This window comes from Cynara cardunculus (genome assembly GCF_001531365.2).
Source record: "Cynara cardunculus var. scolymus isolate 2C chromosome LG 15, CcrdV1, whole genome shotgun sequence".
Classification (NCBI taxonomy): domain Eukaryota; kingdom Viridiplantae; phylum Streptophyta; class Magnoliopsida; order Asterales; family Asteraceae; genus Cynara; species Cynara cardunculus.
The window spans coordinates 14993551-15007021 of record NC_037542.1 but is presented as its reverse complement, the minus strand read 5'-3'; the positions used below and the strand labels follow the sequence as shown (position 1 = coordinate 15007021).

General features: G+C 31.1%; 1 protein-coding gene across 2 annotated transcripts; it reads left to right on the top strand.

The window, feature by feature from the left end:
* The first annotated feature begins 6296 nt into the window (after positions 1-6296).
* LOC112527399 (sodium/hydrogen exchanger 2-like) lies at positions 6297-13138 on the top strand. 2 transcript variants are annotated; one of them, XM_025138032.1, is made up of 15 exons: positions 6356-6445; positions 6663-6902; positions 7073-7191; positions 8683-8780; positions 9417-9476; positions 9579-9625; positions 9715-9909; positions 10037-10083; positions 10905-10971; positions 11074-11174; positions 11270-11371; positions 11458-11596; positions 11869-11931; positions 12115-12198; positions 12583-13138. In XM_025138032.1, exons 2-15 carry the CDS (start codon positions 6690-6692, stop codon positions 12928-12930), a joined length of 1683 nt encoding a protein of 560 aa, XP_024993800.1. In that variant the 5' UTR covers positions 6356-6445; positions 6663-6689; the 3' UTR covers positions 12931-13138. The 2 variants fall into 2 exon arrangements, with proteins under 2 accessions (XP_024993799.1, XP_024993800.1); XM_025138031.1 differs by having other exon boundaries at positions 6297-6902.
* Positions 13139-13471: the final 333 nt, after the last annotated feature.

Here is a 13471-nt window from a genome sequence, read left to right as displayed (position 1 = left end):
TGGTTTCATATGTGAATTAGTTGTCAATAAGATGAACATATTTGAACATATTTGAATCTTCACGTCATTATTAGATGAAGATCAATTTGAGATATTGTAGGATTTGTAACTCCCAATTAAAATATTTGGGAGTTACATAAGAATGACTAATGACCTAAATACCCTTATCATTAATATGTAAGTTACATTTTAAYCAAACCYAAAKATGCAACATTATTGGTTGATGTGGGTTAGCAAAGTTTGCACAAAATATTGGGTTAGTATTTGAACCACCCTCTATATGTATATATATGTATATGTATATGTATATATATGTATATGTATATGTATATATATATATATATGTATATATGTGTGTGTATGTGTATATATATGTATATATGTGTGTGAGAGAGAAAAAATTCGGAACAATTTTAATTGGGGGTTGATATCCCCACCCCCTTACATCACTTTTCACCCCCTCCTCCTCACACCAACCCTCACTCTCACCCTCACACCTTTCCCTCACTCTCACCCCCTACACAATCTCACCTCCCTCACATGCACCAATAGGAGGGGGTGGGGTTAGAAAAACCCTTTGAATTATACGAACTATTACATGCTTTATACAGATTAAAAATTATGTCAATCCAGTTGTTTAGAGTAAGGGGTTGTTTGTTTACCTCTTAATGATTCAGATGTTGCCTCTTAATAGTTTCATTAAGAGGCAACATCTGAATCATTAAGAGTTGAATCTTGTTGGGCAAAAAAAAAGTCTGCTTCTTAATGGTTCTAAAACTCTCTGAATGATTTTGTATCCTAAGTCTTCCTTAACCATTAAACGCCCTGATTTCATTGTAAACAATTACCAAACAATTATATTTCATTTTGCACTATATCATAAAAGCCTATTAATCATTCTGACCACTTAGTTGCACCAAACCATTCAGCAACTGCCAAACAACCCCTAATATCTCATAGATTTTAGAGATATTTTTTGTTTTATCATCAGCAAGACAAAGTTTCGCCTCATAAAATTAAAACAAATGTTTCAGTTTTACGATAAAATGTCTAAAGAAATATAATTTCATTTAATTGTTATTTTAAAAAACATACTTTCAAAATACATGTATAAGGGTCTGAAATTTAGAAAAAGATATATTTAAAGGTCTATAGTTTAAAAACGTTTATTTCAGTGTCCATATTTAACATAATTTAAAAAATATATTCTTAAAATAAACATTTTCAAAATAGAGATATTTAAATAAAAATATGTCTTTGTAAACAAGATTTATCTTTATCCACAAATAAATAATTAAATAAACAATTAAATTTCGTTAAAAAAGTAAATAAATAAATAAATGCTAAGAAATTCACATGGATCGCCATATTAAATGGGTAATTAAAAGCCTTAAACACGTGAACAATTTATCCAAAAGAACTTAAACATGTGAGCAATTTTCCCAAAAGAACATGAGCATGTGAATCTCTACACCTTTTTTATTTATTTATCTTAAATAGTTTTATAATAGTAAAATTTAATTAAAAAAATATTTATACTATATCATAAAGCATTTGACAAAAACTTTTAAAAACCATTTTTTATACATTAAGTATTGTTTATTGATGCATATTACTTAAAATTTCAAGATTACAAGTAAATTGTATATATGTATAACTTATTAAAGCTTCATGTTTGAATTCGTGTAACTAACTGCAGATCAACATGATCAAATACTGGATTGGTATTTCATTTTAAATATAAAAAATCTAAAATATATTTAAGATAACTAGAAGGGTATTCGTGCAATACATCGAGAAACATCTTGATTTCAATGTTTTGTTTTATTCTTTTTTTATGTCAACATAATACAGTTTTATGTGGTTTTGAAAAAACGATAATGTTTTTATTTTTGAATAAAATATAAATTTGAAAATATCATAAAATTTTGAAAAAAAATTATATCGATATTAGTATCAAATTAATATTTTTAAAAGTTCTTGTGTTTCGGTGTAATTTCCTTAATTCAAATTTTTTTAATTATAATTTATTTTAGATTTACTAACAAAGATTTTTAATTTAGGTTTAATAATATAATTTTTATATAGATAATAATTAAGTATTATGTTAGGACTCAATGATTATCCTAATTATATTTTAGATTTTTTATATTTAAAATGAGATGTTTATCTAATATTTGATTATGTTTATCTGCAGTAAGTTACATGAATACAAATATGGAGCTTTAATAAGTTGTACTTATACACAATTTACTTGTAATATTAAAATCTTAAGTAATATGTATTAATAAACAGTACTTCGTGCATAAGAAATAGTCTTTAAGAGTTTTTTGTCAAATGTTTTATAATATAGTATAGATAGCTTATATTAATAGAAAATGACATTATTAGATTTAAGTCTAGTTTTTCAATATCGTGTCGTAATATTTTTTATTGAATTGCACGTTATTATTAAATATTATTTGTTTTGAAAACGTATTAAGCTTAAAATAACAACAAATTATAAAATATTTCAAATAGATGGAGTAATTAAAAAGGCTTTTTTATACTACTAGAAGGGTACTCGCACAATGCAGCGAGATATATCTCGATTTTAATGTTTTGTGTTTTTTTGTCTCAGTCGATGTTATAATACGATTTTATATGGTTTTGAGAAAACAATAATGTTTTTTTTTATAAAAGATATAAATATGAAGATATCATAAATAATTGAAAAAAATATTGATATTAGTACTAAACTAACTATTAATTTTTTTTTGCTTAATAATATATATTTTTATAAAGATAATAATTAAATATTTTCAATGATTATTCTAATTATATTTTAAATTTTTTATATTTAAAATGAGATGTTTATCTTCTCGATTATGTTTATCTGCAGTTAGTTACACGAATTCAAAACATAAAGCTTTAATAAGTTGTACTTACGCACAATTTAGTTGTAATCTTGAATTTTAAGTAATATGCATCAATAAACAGTACTTCATGCATAAAAAATAATTTTTAAGAATTTTTGTCAAATGTTTTATAATATAATATAGATATTAATTTGAATTTTAAAACTCTCAATTTTCTCAATAATACAATTATTAAAGCATTTAATAATACTAAAATGGCACTCACGCAATGCAGCGAGATACATCTCGATTTTAATGTTCTATTTTATTCTTTATCTATGTCGATGTTATAATACGATTTTATGTGTTTTTTAGAAAGCAATAATGATTTTATTTTTGAATAAAATATAATTTTGAATATATCATAAAAATTTGAAAAAAAATATATCAATGTTAATATCAAATTAACTGCTTAAAAGTTCTCATTTTTTATGTAATTTCTTTAATTTATTTTTTGTTATAATTTAATTTAAGTTTAATAATGAAATAATTTATTTTTGGTTAATAATTTATTTTTGGTTTATAAAGATAATAATTAAATATTCTGTTAGAATTCAATGACTATCCTGATTATATTTTAATTTTTTTTATATTTAAAATGAAATGTTTATCCTGTATTTGATTATGTTTATCTGCAGTTAGTTATACGAATTCAGATCTGAAGCTTTAATAAGTTGTACTTAGCACAATCTACTTGTAATATTGAGTTTTAAGTATCATGCATTAATAAACAATATTTTATGCATAGAAAATGGTTTTTAAGAGTTTTTGTTAAATACTTTATAATATAGTATAGATTATTATCTTTATAAAAAACAATATCAATTAAACCAAAAATAAATGAATTTATTATTAAATCTAAATTAAATTACAATAAAAAATTGAATTAAAGAAATTACAAAAAAAACTTTTAAATATTTAATTTGATACTAAAATCGATATATATATATATATATTAAATTTATTATACCTTCAAATTTATATTTTATTCCAAAAATAAAAACATTATCGTTTTTCAGTAACACATAAAATTGTACTATAACATTTACGGAGACGGAACAAAACGAAACATTAGAATCGAGATGTATATCGCTGCATTGCGCGAGTACCATTCTAGTATAATTTTAATACAAATACATTTCCGTCTTTTTTATAATCCTTAAATTGCAAGTTCGGGTATTTTTAACATTGACATATTGATTTATTATTTTTTTAAACAAAAATCGAGGCTTAATCCTAACGCTGATGTGTAAGGTGCACGCACAAAATACATGTCTATTTAATTGTGAATCTGAATCTTATTTAAAACACAACTGGCAAAATCTAAATAGATATACATATATAAGTAATTATTATTTATGATATTTTTTAAAATAAAATAAATGTTTATTTAAATTAAAAAAAATCTTTTTTAATATGGTAAAAATCAAACTTATATGGCAAGAATCAACCATATGGTTTATATAAGGGAGCTTGATGAACTTAAATTTCCATAAATAAATGATGTGAAAAATCAAATCTGATTATAAAAAATATTTTCCAAATAAAATATATTACATATTTAATATTTACTCTGTCTCAAAATAAATGTTCTGATGACAATTTTATATAGTTTAAAAACTGTATAAATGTTATGTTTTTTAATCTGTTGAATGTCAACTGTATCTTAATCTTATTATCTGATGAAGCTCTGTTTAACAACTGTGTATTTGATTTTTATATTTTTTAAAAGCTGATATTTATTTTAAAACAAATTAAAATAAAATAAAAATATAAAAATCAGATATATATATCCACGTGTCACAAATCAAAATAGGATTACTCAAAACTAAATGATGATGATTAGTTTGTTGACATGAGAATCATCCGCATGGACGACAAGCTTTTTTTTCTTTCCCCTCCACCCATTAAAAGTGTTAACATGCTAAAATGACTTTATTACCCTTTTGGACAACCATAAGGTGTTGGATTAGTGGGTAATACTCATGTTCTTAACCTAAAAGTATTATTATCTTTAAAATACGAATAATTTTATTTTAGCTTTTATTTCCTCACCAAAATTCGGAAACTGTAAAAAAAAGCTGACATTTGCTAAAAAGTATGACTCAACATAACAGGAACGAAGTTGTTCGTTAATCCATTACAGTTCAATTACAACAAGAAATGACGATCAGTTTGGCTTATATAAACGAAACTTTTTGTATTACTTCAAGTTTTTTGTTAGTGTTTTTCAAACATCGGTGGCCAAATTAACCTCTTAAACAAGGCCGGAAGGGTAAAATTGTCAATTTAAAAGAGGCTAGAGGGGTAATATTGTCATTTTAAAAGAGTTGGGTGTGGACTTAGTAAAAAAGAGGTGTGGGGAAGGCCAAAGATGGTGCCTAAATGAAAGCCCAAAAAGAGAGCGAAAGTATGAGAGTAATGAGTGGTCCGCCTGAAAGCATACAGAAAAGGAAATAAGTGCGTGTAACCTGGTACAAACATTATTATTTACTTGTGGGCCCTCTCACTTTGATTTTATCCCTTTTCAGTCCCTTTATTTCAATCACTCTTACCATCCTCACTCCAACCAATTATCACCTTTCCAACCGAAACATTCAAAATGTTCTACTCTTTTTACTTTTAAAAGATTCTCAAAAAGTTGCCTTTCTAAAAGTTTTATCATTTAAAATTACGTATCTGTCTATCGTAATCATTACAGTAAATCTCCATATATTTTCCTTTTTTCAACGTTTGTTAGAACTTTAACGTAACAACCCAGTTGGCATAAAAATACTGGAGTTCTTAGCAGTTTGAAAACCGATAACGAAAGGGTTAGATTTGTAAAGTAAAATAAAATCATAATTTCGTTTATGACTGTCTAGATCTTCAGGTAATCCAGTAATTACAAATCAGCCGTTCGACATTTTGTGGTGCGACAACTGAGTCCCTATGTAATTCTGTAAAAATTTGAAATTTGAAAATCAAAAATATTATAATTTTCTCTTGAACAATAAATGTTATATACTTAACAATTCATGTGTTTTCAGTACTCATAACATGTGGTTAATTTCTATCAGTGTAAATCATAAACGTTTTTGTTTACATAAGACTCATTTGTACAAAAATGTCTACCAGTTTTATGAAGTGACTGGTGATGATTTACACTATATGAATTGTTACTTGAAGAGTAATATAGACTGCAAAACAGATAGAGTTAACATGAGGGTCTGATTTTTGCATCAAGTATTATTTCAGTGTCATAATTAGTAATATATTAAAAATGTAAGGACCAATTTGGTAGAAGTTGGATAGTTGAAGGTTCGGAAATGCTTGAGCAAGATTCAAATTTGTCCCCCTCCCTTTTCTCTCTCCCTCCATATATGAATACCTCTCCACTCGTGTTCATAGCCTGACAGCATTCTCCTTTTTCTTGCTTTTTCTCCCAATTTTCTCTCGGATTCGAGAGTGAAAACCAAATGTCGATGCAGTACGTTGGAGATTCATATTCAAGCTGAATCATCACGCTGTTTCGCCCCTCAAATCCATCGATTTATGCCCTTATTTTGGTAATTTCTACTCTGTGTATAGCTGTATGTATCCGATTTTTGTTGTTTAAGGATTTCAATGTCATTGATGAAGCTGTTGAATTGTATTGTTTATGCAATATGGAAGTGGAATTGTATGAATAACTGGATGTTGTGATGTACGTCGAGGTTTTCTTTTTGTTCGTTATTGAGTATTGATTTAAGATTGTGGTTACTAATTTGCTCTTTGTTTTAACAGGTGAAGAGATTCTGTCATCAGTCAGGTATGTTGCTGGACGGGACAGATCAAGTGGCTTCGACGGGGGCTGATTTAGGATTGTTAGTTGGAAAGATGAATAATACTTCGCTAGCTACCTCTGAGTACGCTTCCATTGTCAATATGAACCTCTTTGTTGCTCTTCTTTGTGCGTGTATTGTGATTGGCCACCTTTTGGAGGAGAGCCGATGGATGAACGAGTCTATCACTGCCCTTTTCATTGTAAGTGTGTTTATGCTAATGATTAATAGTGAATTAATCCGTTTGTTTTTCTGGAGTTTTAAGGGATTGGAATAATTTCAATCTCACGGGTTATGCTCAAAATTTTTGGCGATCAAGGCAAAAAAGAAATTAAACTTTAATATTTACTATTTCTTGGACGACAATGACAGGGTCTATGCACGGGGGTTGTTATTTTATTAAGTAGCGGAGGGAAAAATTCACACCTGTTTGTCTTTAGTGAAGACCTTTTCTTCATTTATCTTCTTCCACCGATCATCTTCAATGCCGGGTATGTTTCATCCTTTCCAAAATTTACAAATGATTATGATCTGTTTCCTTTTAATGCTCATTCGTAGATTTACCTGAAAATTAGTATCCATTATTCAGTAATTTGGTTGTAATATAAACATAGGAAGAATCTAAGATTGACTTGCTGTTATAGCAAATTTTAACTATCAAACATCTAGATTATGCTTGTTTCCCAAATTATCGGTACCGTTATAAGCTGCATCTAAGATTCCACAGACAAATTATCAGTTGATTTTGAACTTGTTATAAGAAAGTATTGGATCAAGCTTTATAATTTAATGCTCGAGTCAGTTTGGTGTTATTTGGGTCTGTTCTTCCATTGCTATATCTGCTTCAATGTGGAAAAATTAAGTGACAAGCACATGATCACGGAAATCCAATTTAGGAAGTATCCTCTCTTTTTTCATGTCTACACCTATGAAACCTGACGTGGTTTATCAAATTTAATTTGGATATGATAGTAAAGCTTGTTTGGCTGCTTCACACTTAACACTTATTAGTTAAGCTTATACAAGCTGATTAAATTCTTTGGCTCCTCACAGTACTTGGGATTCATCAGAATCTGACAGGGTTATGCAATACTTTGACTCGTTGATAGTTTATTGGCATATATTTAGCCCACAGCTGGTACCATGGAGACAAAGAAAGTCCAAGTAGCATGATTTTTAGCAACACAAGATAGATTTTCAGACTGGTTTATACATTTGGTTGTAAGTATGAATATGCCATGTTGTTCAGGTATTAAGGTTGCTTGAGGAGGACTCAATTCATGTTGAACGATCCTTGATCACAGTCACAATCAACAAACCTTTTTATCTCTTCGTACATTATCATGAGGAATTGCGATTTGATCAGACAACATCTTAATTGCTATCATATAGTTTTTTTTTATTAATTATATTAGGTTTGACGTTGTGCTTTAATCTGGTTGCTTGGTGTCCGATGTCAACTCGTGATTCAAAGAAGCCAAACCATAAAAAATGAGACTTTAACTTTTAGGTGGTTGATGTCACCATGATTCTCTTGTTTGAGACACATGCACATGTTCAACAAACCTTAACTTAAGTGCCAGATATCTTTGAAGTATCCCTTTAATCAAAGATGATTCATTAAAAAATTATTATCATTGTATGCTTGTACTTCCGATCAGATTGTTCATAAATTTCTGTTTGCACCCGTGTATTTGTACTATATATACATGTGCATACATATATTACATGCAACAATGAGATGCCTGATCGAACTATGCCTTGTATCAACCATAGGTGTTGCTCATTTGATGGTTTTATCATTTACTTAATTCAGAATTTTCAAAGTGTCACCTGCCATTCTAGTATACGTATATCTATGTGCAAGGATCCAAAACTGCTTGGACTGACTCATTCTTATTGCTGCTGCTGTTATTAAATGCTAATTTTCGTAGTTATTACCTTAAGCTCTTTCTATTTTTTTTGCAAAACAAAATCAACAGGTTCCAGGTAAAGAAGAAACAATTTTTTCGCAATTTCATGACCATAGTGCTATTTGGTGCTGTTGGTACTGCAATATCATTCACCATCATATCATATGGTATACACTCAACCTCTTCACTTAAATGCATCTTTGTTTCATTTTTTTGGTCATAATAAGTTTATGTAGGCTCGTAGAATTGTCAAGTTTGGATGAAATTTTGCATTTGTCAATTGTTATATGTTCCATCATGCCAAACTTGTTTAGACATGTACAGGAAGATGTCGTGTGCAAGGCTGCACTCTTGCAAATCCTCTTTCTATCATCTTGTCATAAACAAGGTGTTTTGCTCAAAAAATAAATTCAATCTTTCTCTGATACACATTAAAAGTAACATAATCGAATAGTAGTTGAATTCCGAAAATGTTCTTTTTCTAAATTAGGTGGATATATAAATTCTAATCTTGGAATGAATTTAAAATGTTCGTATTACTAAAGAACAAAACCTGCTACGAAACATGTGAGGTGTATTTATTTCATAAGCTTTATAAAAGAGGGAATAATGATTCTGAATTCAAACATCCCAAAATGAAGTCTGTTGCACTCACTATGGGATGGAGTAACAAAAGCAGGAATCCATCTTATCCAGATCTTGATTTAATTATGCTTGTGAGAATAATTTTCTTCATTGTTTCTCATCTTTGAGGATGCTGCATGGTTTGCCAATCTGAACAAGGTTGTCTAACTTTTTTACAGGGGCTATAAACATTTTCAAAAGAATGAATGTTGGTTCTCTCGAACTAGGAGATTTTCTTGGTATCACTTGCTCCTCACTTCCCTACCAATCAAGTCTTTTCTTTGTCACTTTTTGCGAATGTTCATTTGTTTGTTAATCTTTCCAACTTTTTTTTCTTCCAGCAATAGGAGCAATCTTTTCCGCAACAGATTCTGTTTGCACTTTGCAGGTAAAGGGAACATCAATACATCATTTAGCTTTGGTATAATCAGAACTGGAACCTCTTTGTGAGCTAATATGTCTCATCTGACAATGCAGGTGCTCAATCAGGATGAGACCCCTTTATTGTATAGTTTGGTGTTTGGGGAAGGCGTTGTTAATGATGCTACATCAGTCGTGATTTTCAATGCAGTCCAAAACTTTGATCTAACACGGATCACAACAAGTGATGCATTTCACTTAATTGGAAACTTCTTCTATTTATTTATCACAAGCACAGTCCTAGGAGCTGGTGTGAGTCTCTCTCTCACTCTTGACATTTGGTGGCCTGTCGATATTCTTACATATTTCCATGCTAAGCGAGTATGAAATGCTATCTCGTAAGATACGATCATGTGATGTTTTACCTCTACTCCTGCAGGCTGGGTTACTAAGTGCGTATGTTATAAAAAAGCTGTACTTTGGAAGGTATACAGATTATGTTTTAATTTCTTCCATAACTTGATATTGATAACTTGTAGATAAGATTGAATGCTGAATTTGAATATATTTAACGACATAGATTATCATTTGCCATATACACAAGGATATGGTGCAGTAGCTGGTTAATCGATTTTTTCCTAGGAAAGAATATATCGAGCATGGAGAAAGGGACGTAAAAAGTTGATGATAACATGGTGATCACGTTGTAATTTCATTTTTTCCTTAATCTCTCCTCTTTTCTTAATAATTTTTCTCCTTACAACACTCTCGCTTCTTTCACACCATTCGCCTACAGAAACACAATGTTTCTCTCTACAAGAAAAAATCACTTCTCTCTCTTAGATTAAGGAAAGAACTCCCTACACTCTTGCTCTATTATTGTGTTGGTCCAGTAATATTTTCCTTTTCCTTGCACATACTATTGCGCTTTGATGTAGCGCGTCTGGTGTATTATTATTATCTATCTTCTGGAGAGAGAGTGATAAAGGAATAAGATAAATAATAAGAAAGCATAGACTCTAGCGTAACTTCCTTTCACGTCCCTGTTGCCATGGCTCCATGCTGTGTAGCATTACTCTTTTACTCATGATATATGTGTGTGTATATGTGTATGTATGTATGTATAGATATGTGTGTATGTATGTAAAATTACCCTTTTACCCATTAGGCTTGCTGCATGTTTAATGTGAACTCCACTTTTCTTCTTGTGAACTGACTATGCTAAGTGTAACGGTTTAGTGAGCGACAAAAAAACTGATATTTTATTTGAAGAATGCTCATACCCTTTTTGGCCTGCTGAATTTTAGGCATTCAACAGATCGAGAAGTGGCTATTATGATTCTCATGGCTTACCTTTCATATATGTTAGCTGAAGTAAGTTTGTCTTTTCTGTTTACTTGCAAAAGCCATATTGTTTTCCTCTAAATTATAGGTAAGAAGCTCTGCATTGTTAATAACCCTCAACTTGTGTTGCAGTTATTCTATTTGAGTGGCATTCTGACAGTGTTCTTCTGTGGAATTGTGATGTCCCATTACACCTGGCATAATGTCACAGAGAAATCAAGAGTCACCACCAAGTATGTCTTAATCCCCTGATGCTCTATCTCTTTTAAGCCCATGTTGCAGAACTTGATAATCTTTTATCTGCGTCTCTACTCCCTCTAATTTTCAGGCATGCCTTTGCAACATTATCATTTATTTCGGAGTTGTTTATCTTTCTTTATGTTGGTATGGATGCTTTGGATATTGAAAAATGGAGCTTTGTACAAGACAGGTATTGTTTTGATAACAAATGACAGTTTCATCTACATATTATGAGTTCTCTTAACAGCCATCGTCACTGTTCTTTTGGTCTATCAGCCCCGGAAAATCAATTGGAGTGAGCTCCATCTTATTGGGGTTGGTTTTGGTTGGAAGAGGATGCTTCGTCTTCCCGTTATCCTTTTTATCCAACTTGACAAAGAAGAATCCAAATGAGAAGATCACTTTTAGACAGCAAGTATGATCTTGCCACACTTGTTCCTTATTTTTTTCCATTTATCTGCCGTATGAAATTGAGTCCTATATTGATGAGACTTGGACCATTTCTCCTCTATATATGTTGGAACCTCCCTTCTCTCTTCAAATACTCTTTTGGAGAGTGATATGGGGACTCGACACTCCGGGGAAATTTGTACCCATCTAGCCCCCTCACCTGTCTAACCCCTTGGGGTTCCACGTATTCTCATAGAAATAAATCTACAATTTCTTACTGTAACTTTTATATTTAAGGTTTTGATTTGGTGGGCTGGTCTTATGAGAGGTGCTGTTTCCATGGCCCTTGCCTATAACCAGGTCAGTGATTTCGTGTTGTCTATTACGTAGATATAGCCTTCCTCATGTTCTAACAAATTCTTTCTCAATGCCTTCAAACTGATTCCTGCTTGATGGTTTTGCATCTAATCGCACATAAACAAGTTGAACTTTAATATAATGTGGTTTTATACTTGCTAACAAGTTATTTGGTTCATGGTGCAGTTCACAAGGTTAGGTCACACGCAACTGCGTGGGAACGCGATCATGATAACAAGTACCATCACTGTTGTCCTCTTCAGTACAGTTGTAAGTATTCTTACGCTTTGGCCGACTATCAAATATTTTGGTTTTCTTCTACTCTTTGATCGTGCATATTGGTGCAGAACTGTAGAATCAATGGCCTTCTATGATTAGATTTTGTCCCTAATTAACATTCCTGCTTGCTTTAATGGTACTTTTAGAAATCGCATGTTAAGATACACGATAAAGCTTTTGTGATCCCAGGGATGCTAATTTAAAAAATCACTCAGTAATTGGAGATGAGTGTAATATCGGGCTTTTAAACTCGTAACCATTTCCCCTTTGTGTACTTTAGGGTCAATATCCTCAAATTTGAACCTCGAGATTTATTCCCATTGAAAAAGAAGTCTCATAATGTCAAAATGCTTCATGTTTTTTTGATTTTTTTAGGTATTTGGATTGATAACAAAGCCTCTAGTGAGACTGTTGTTGCCTCCATCGAAAGGCATGAGCCGAATGGCATCCTCAGAGCCAACGAGTCCCAAATCATACGTGGTACCTCTTCTAGGAAACGAGCGTGATCCAGAAGCGGAACCAGGCCAAGAGAGACCAGTGCTCTATCCATCGAGCCTACGGGTGCTGCTTGCAACACCTTCTCACACAGTCCACTACTATTGGAGAAAGTTCGATAACGCATTCATGCGTCCCGTGTTCGGGGGTCGTGGGTTCGTCCCGTATATTCCGGGAACACCCACAGAGCAAAGTGTTCACAATTTGATCCCTGAAGAAGGGAACTAAAAAAGGGCATATATTTTTGCATGATTAATACATGACCATGGTGCTGATATTCATTAATGTTTCATAGGCAGGAAAGGAGGCATGCAGATAGCAAAGTGAGTGTTGATTTTGATTGATTCAGTTTTGGTTGATGTAAATTAGCTGTTCAAAAAACTCCATATGTTGTTTGTTTCTTCAATATATATTATATGTAGCAAACTTGAGCCCTTCATTTTGTATATTTGATTACATGTTTACATGTACCTATGATAAATTACAATTATCTGTCTCTTATTGAGTAAGAGATGTATATCCAGTTGGAGATGTTTATTGTTCACCAAGCCCCTCCTCTTAGGCTGTGTTTGGTACATAAGACATGATGGGACAAAACTCATTGTCCTACATTTGGCGTAACATGGGATAAGGACAAAAAAGAATCTTTTTTGTTCCACCAAAATAGATAGAACAAGTTGGGACAAGGATGAGATGTCAACTGAAATATTACTAATATACCCTCATTTGATCTTCAAGACTTAAACGGTAATTATGAGCCTTAACTGGT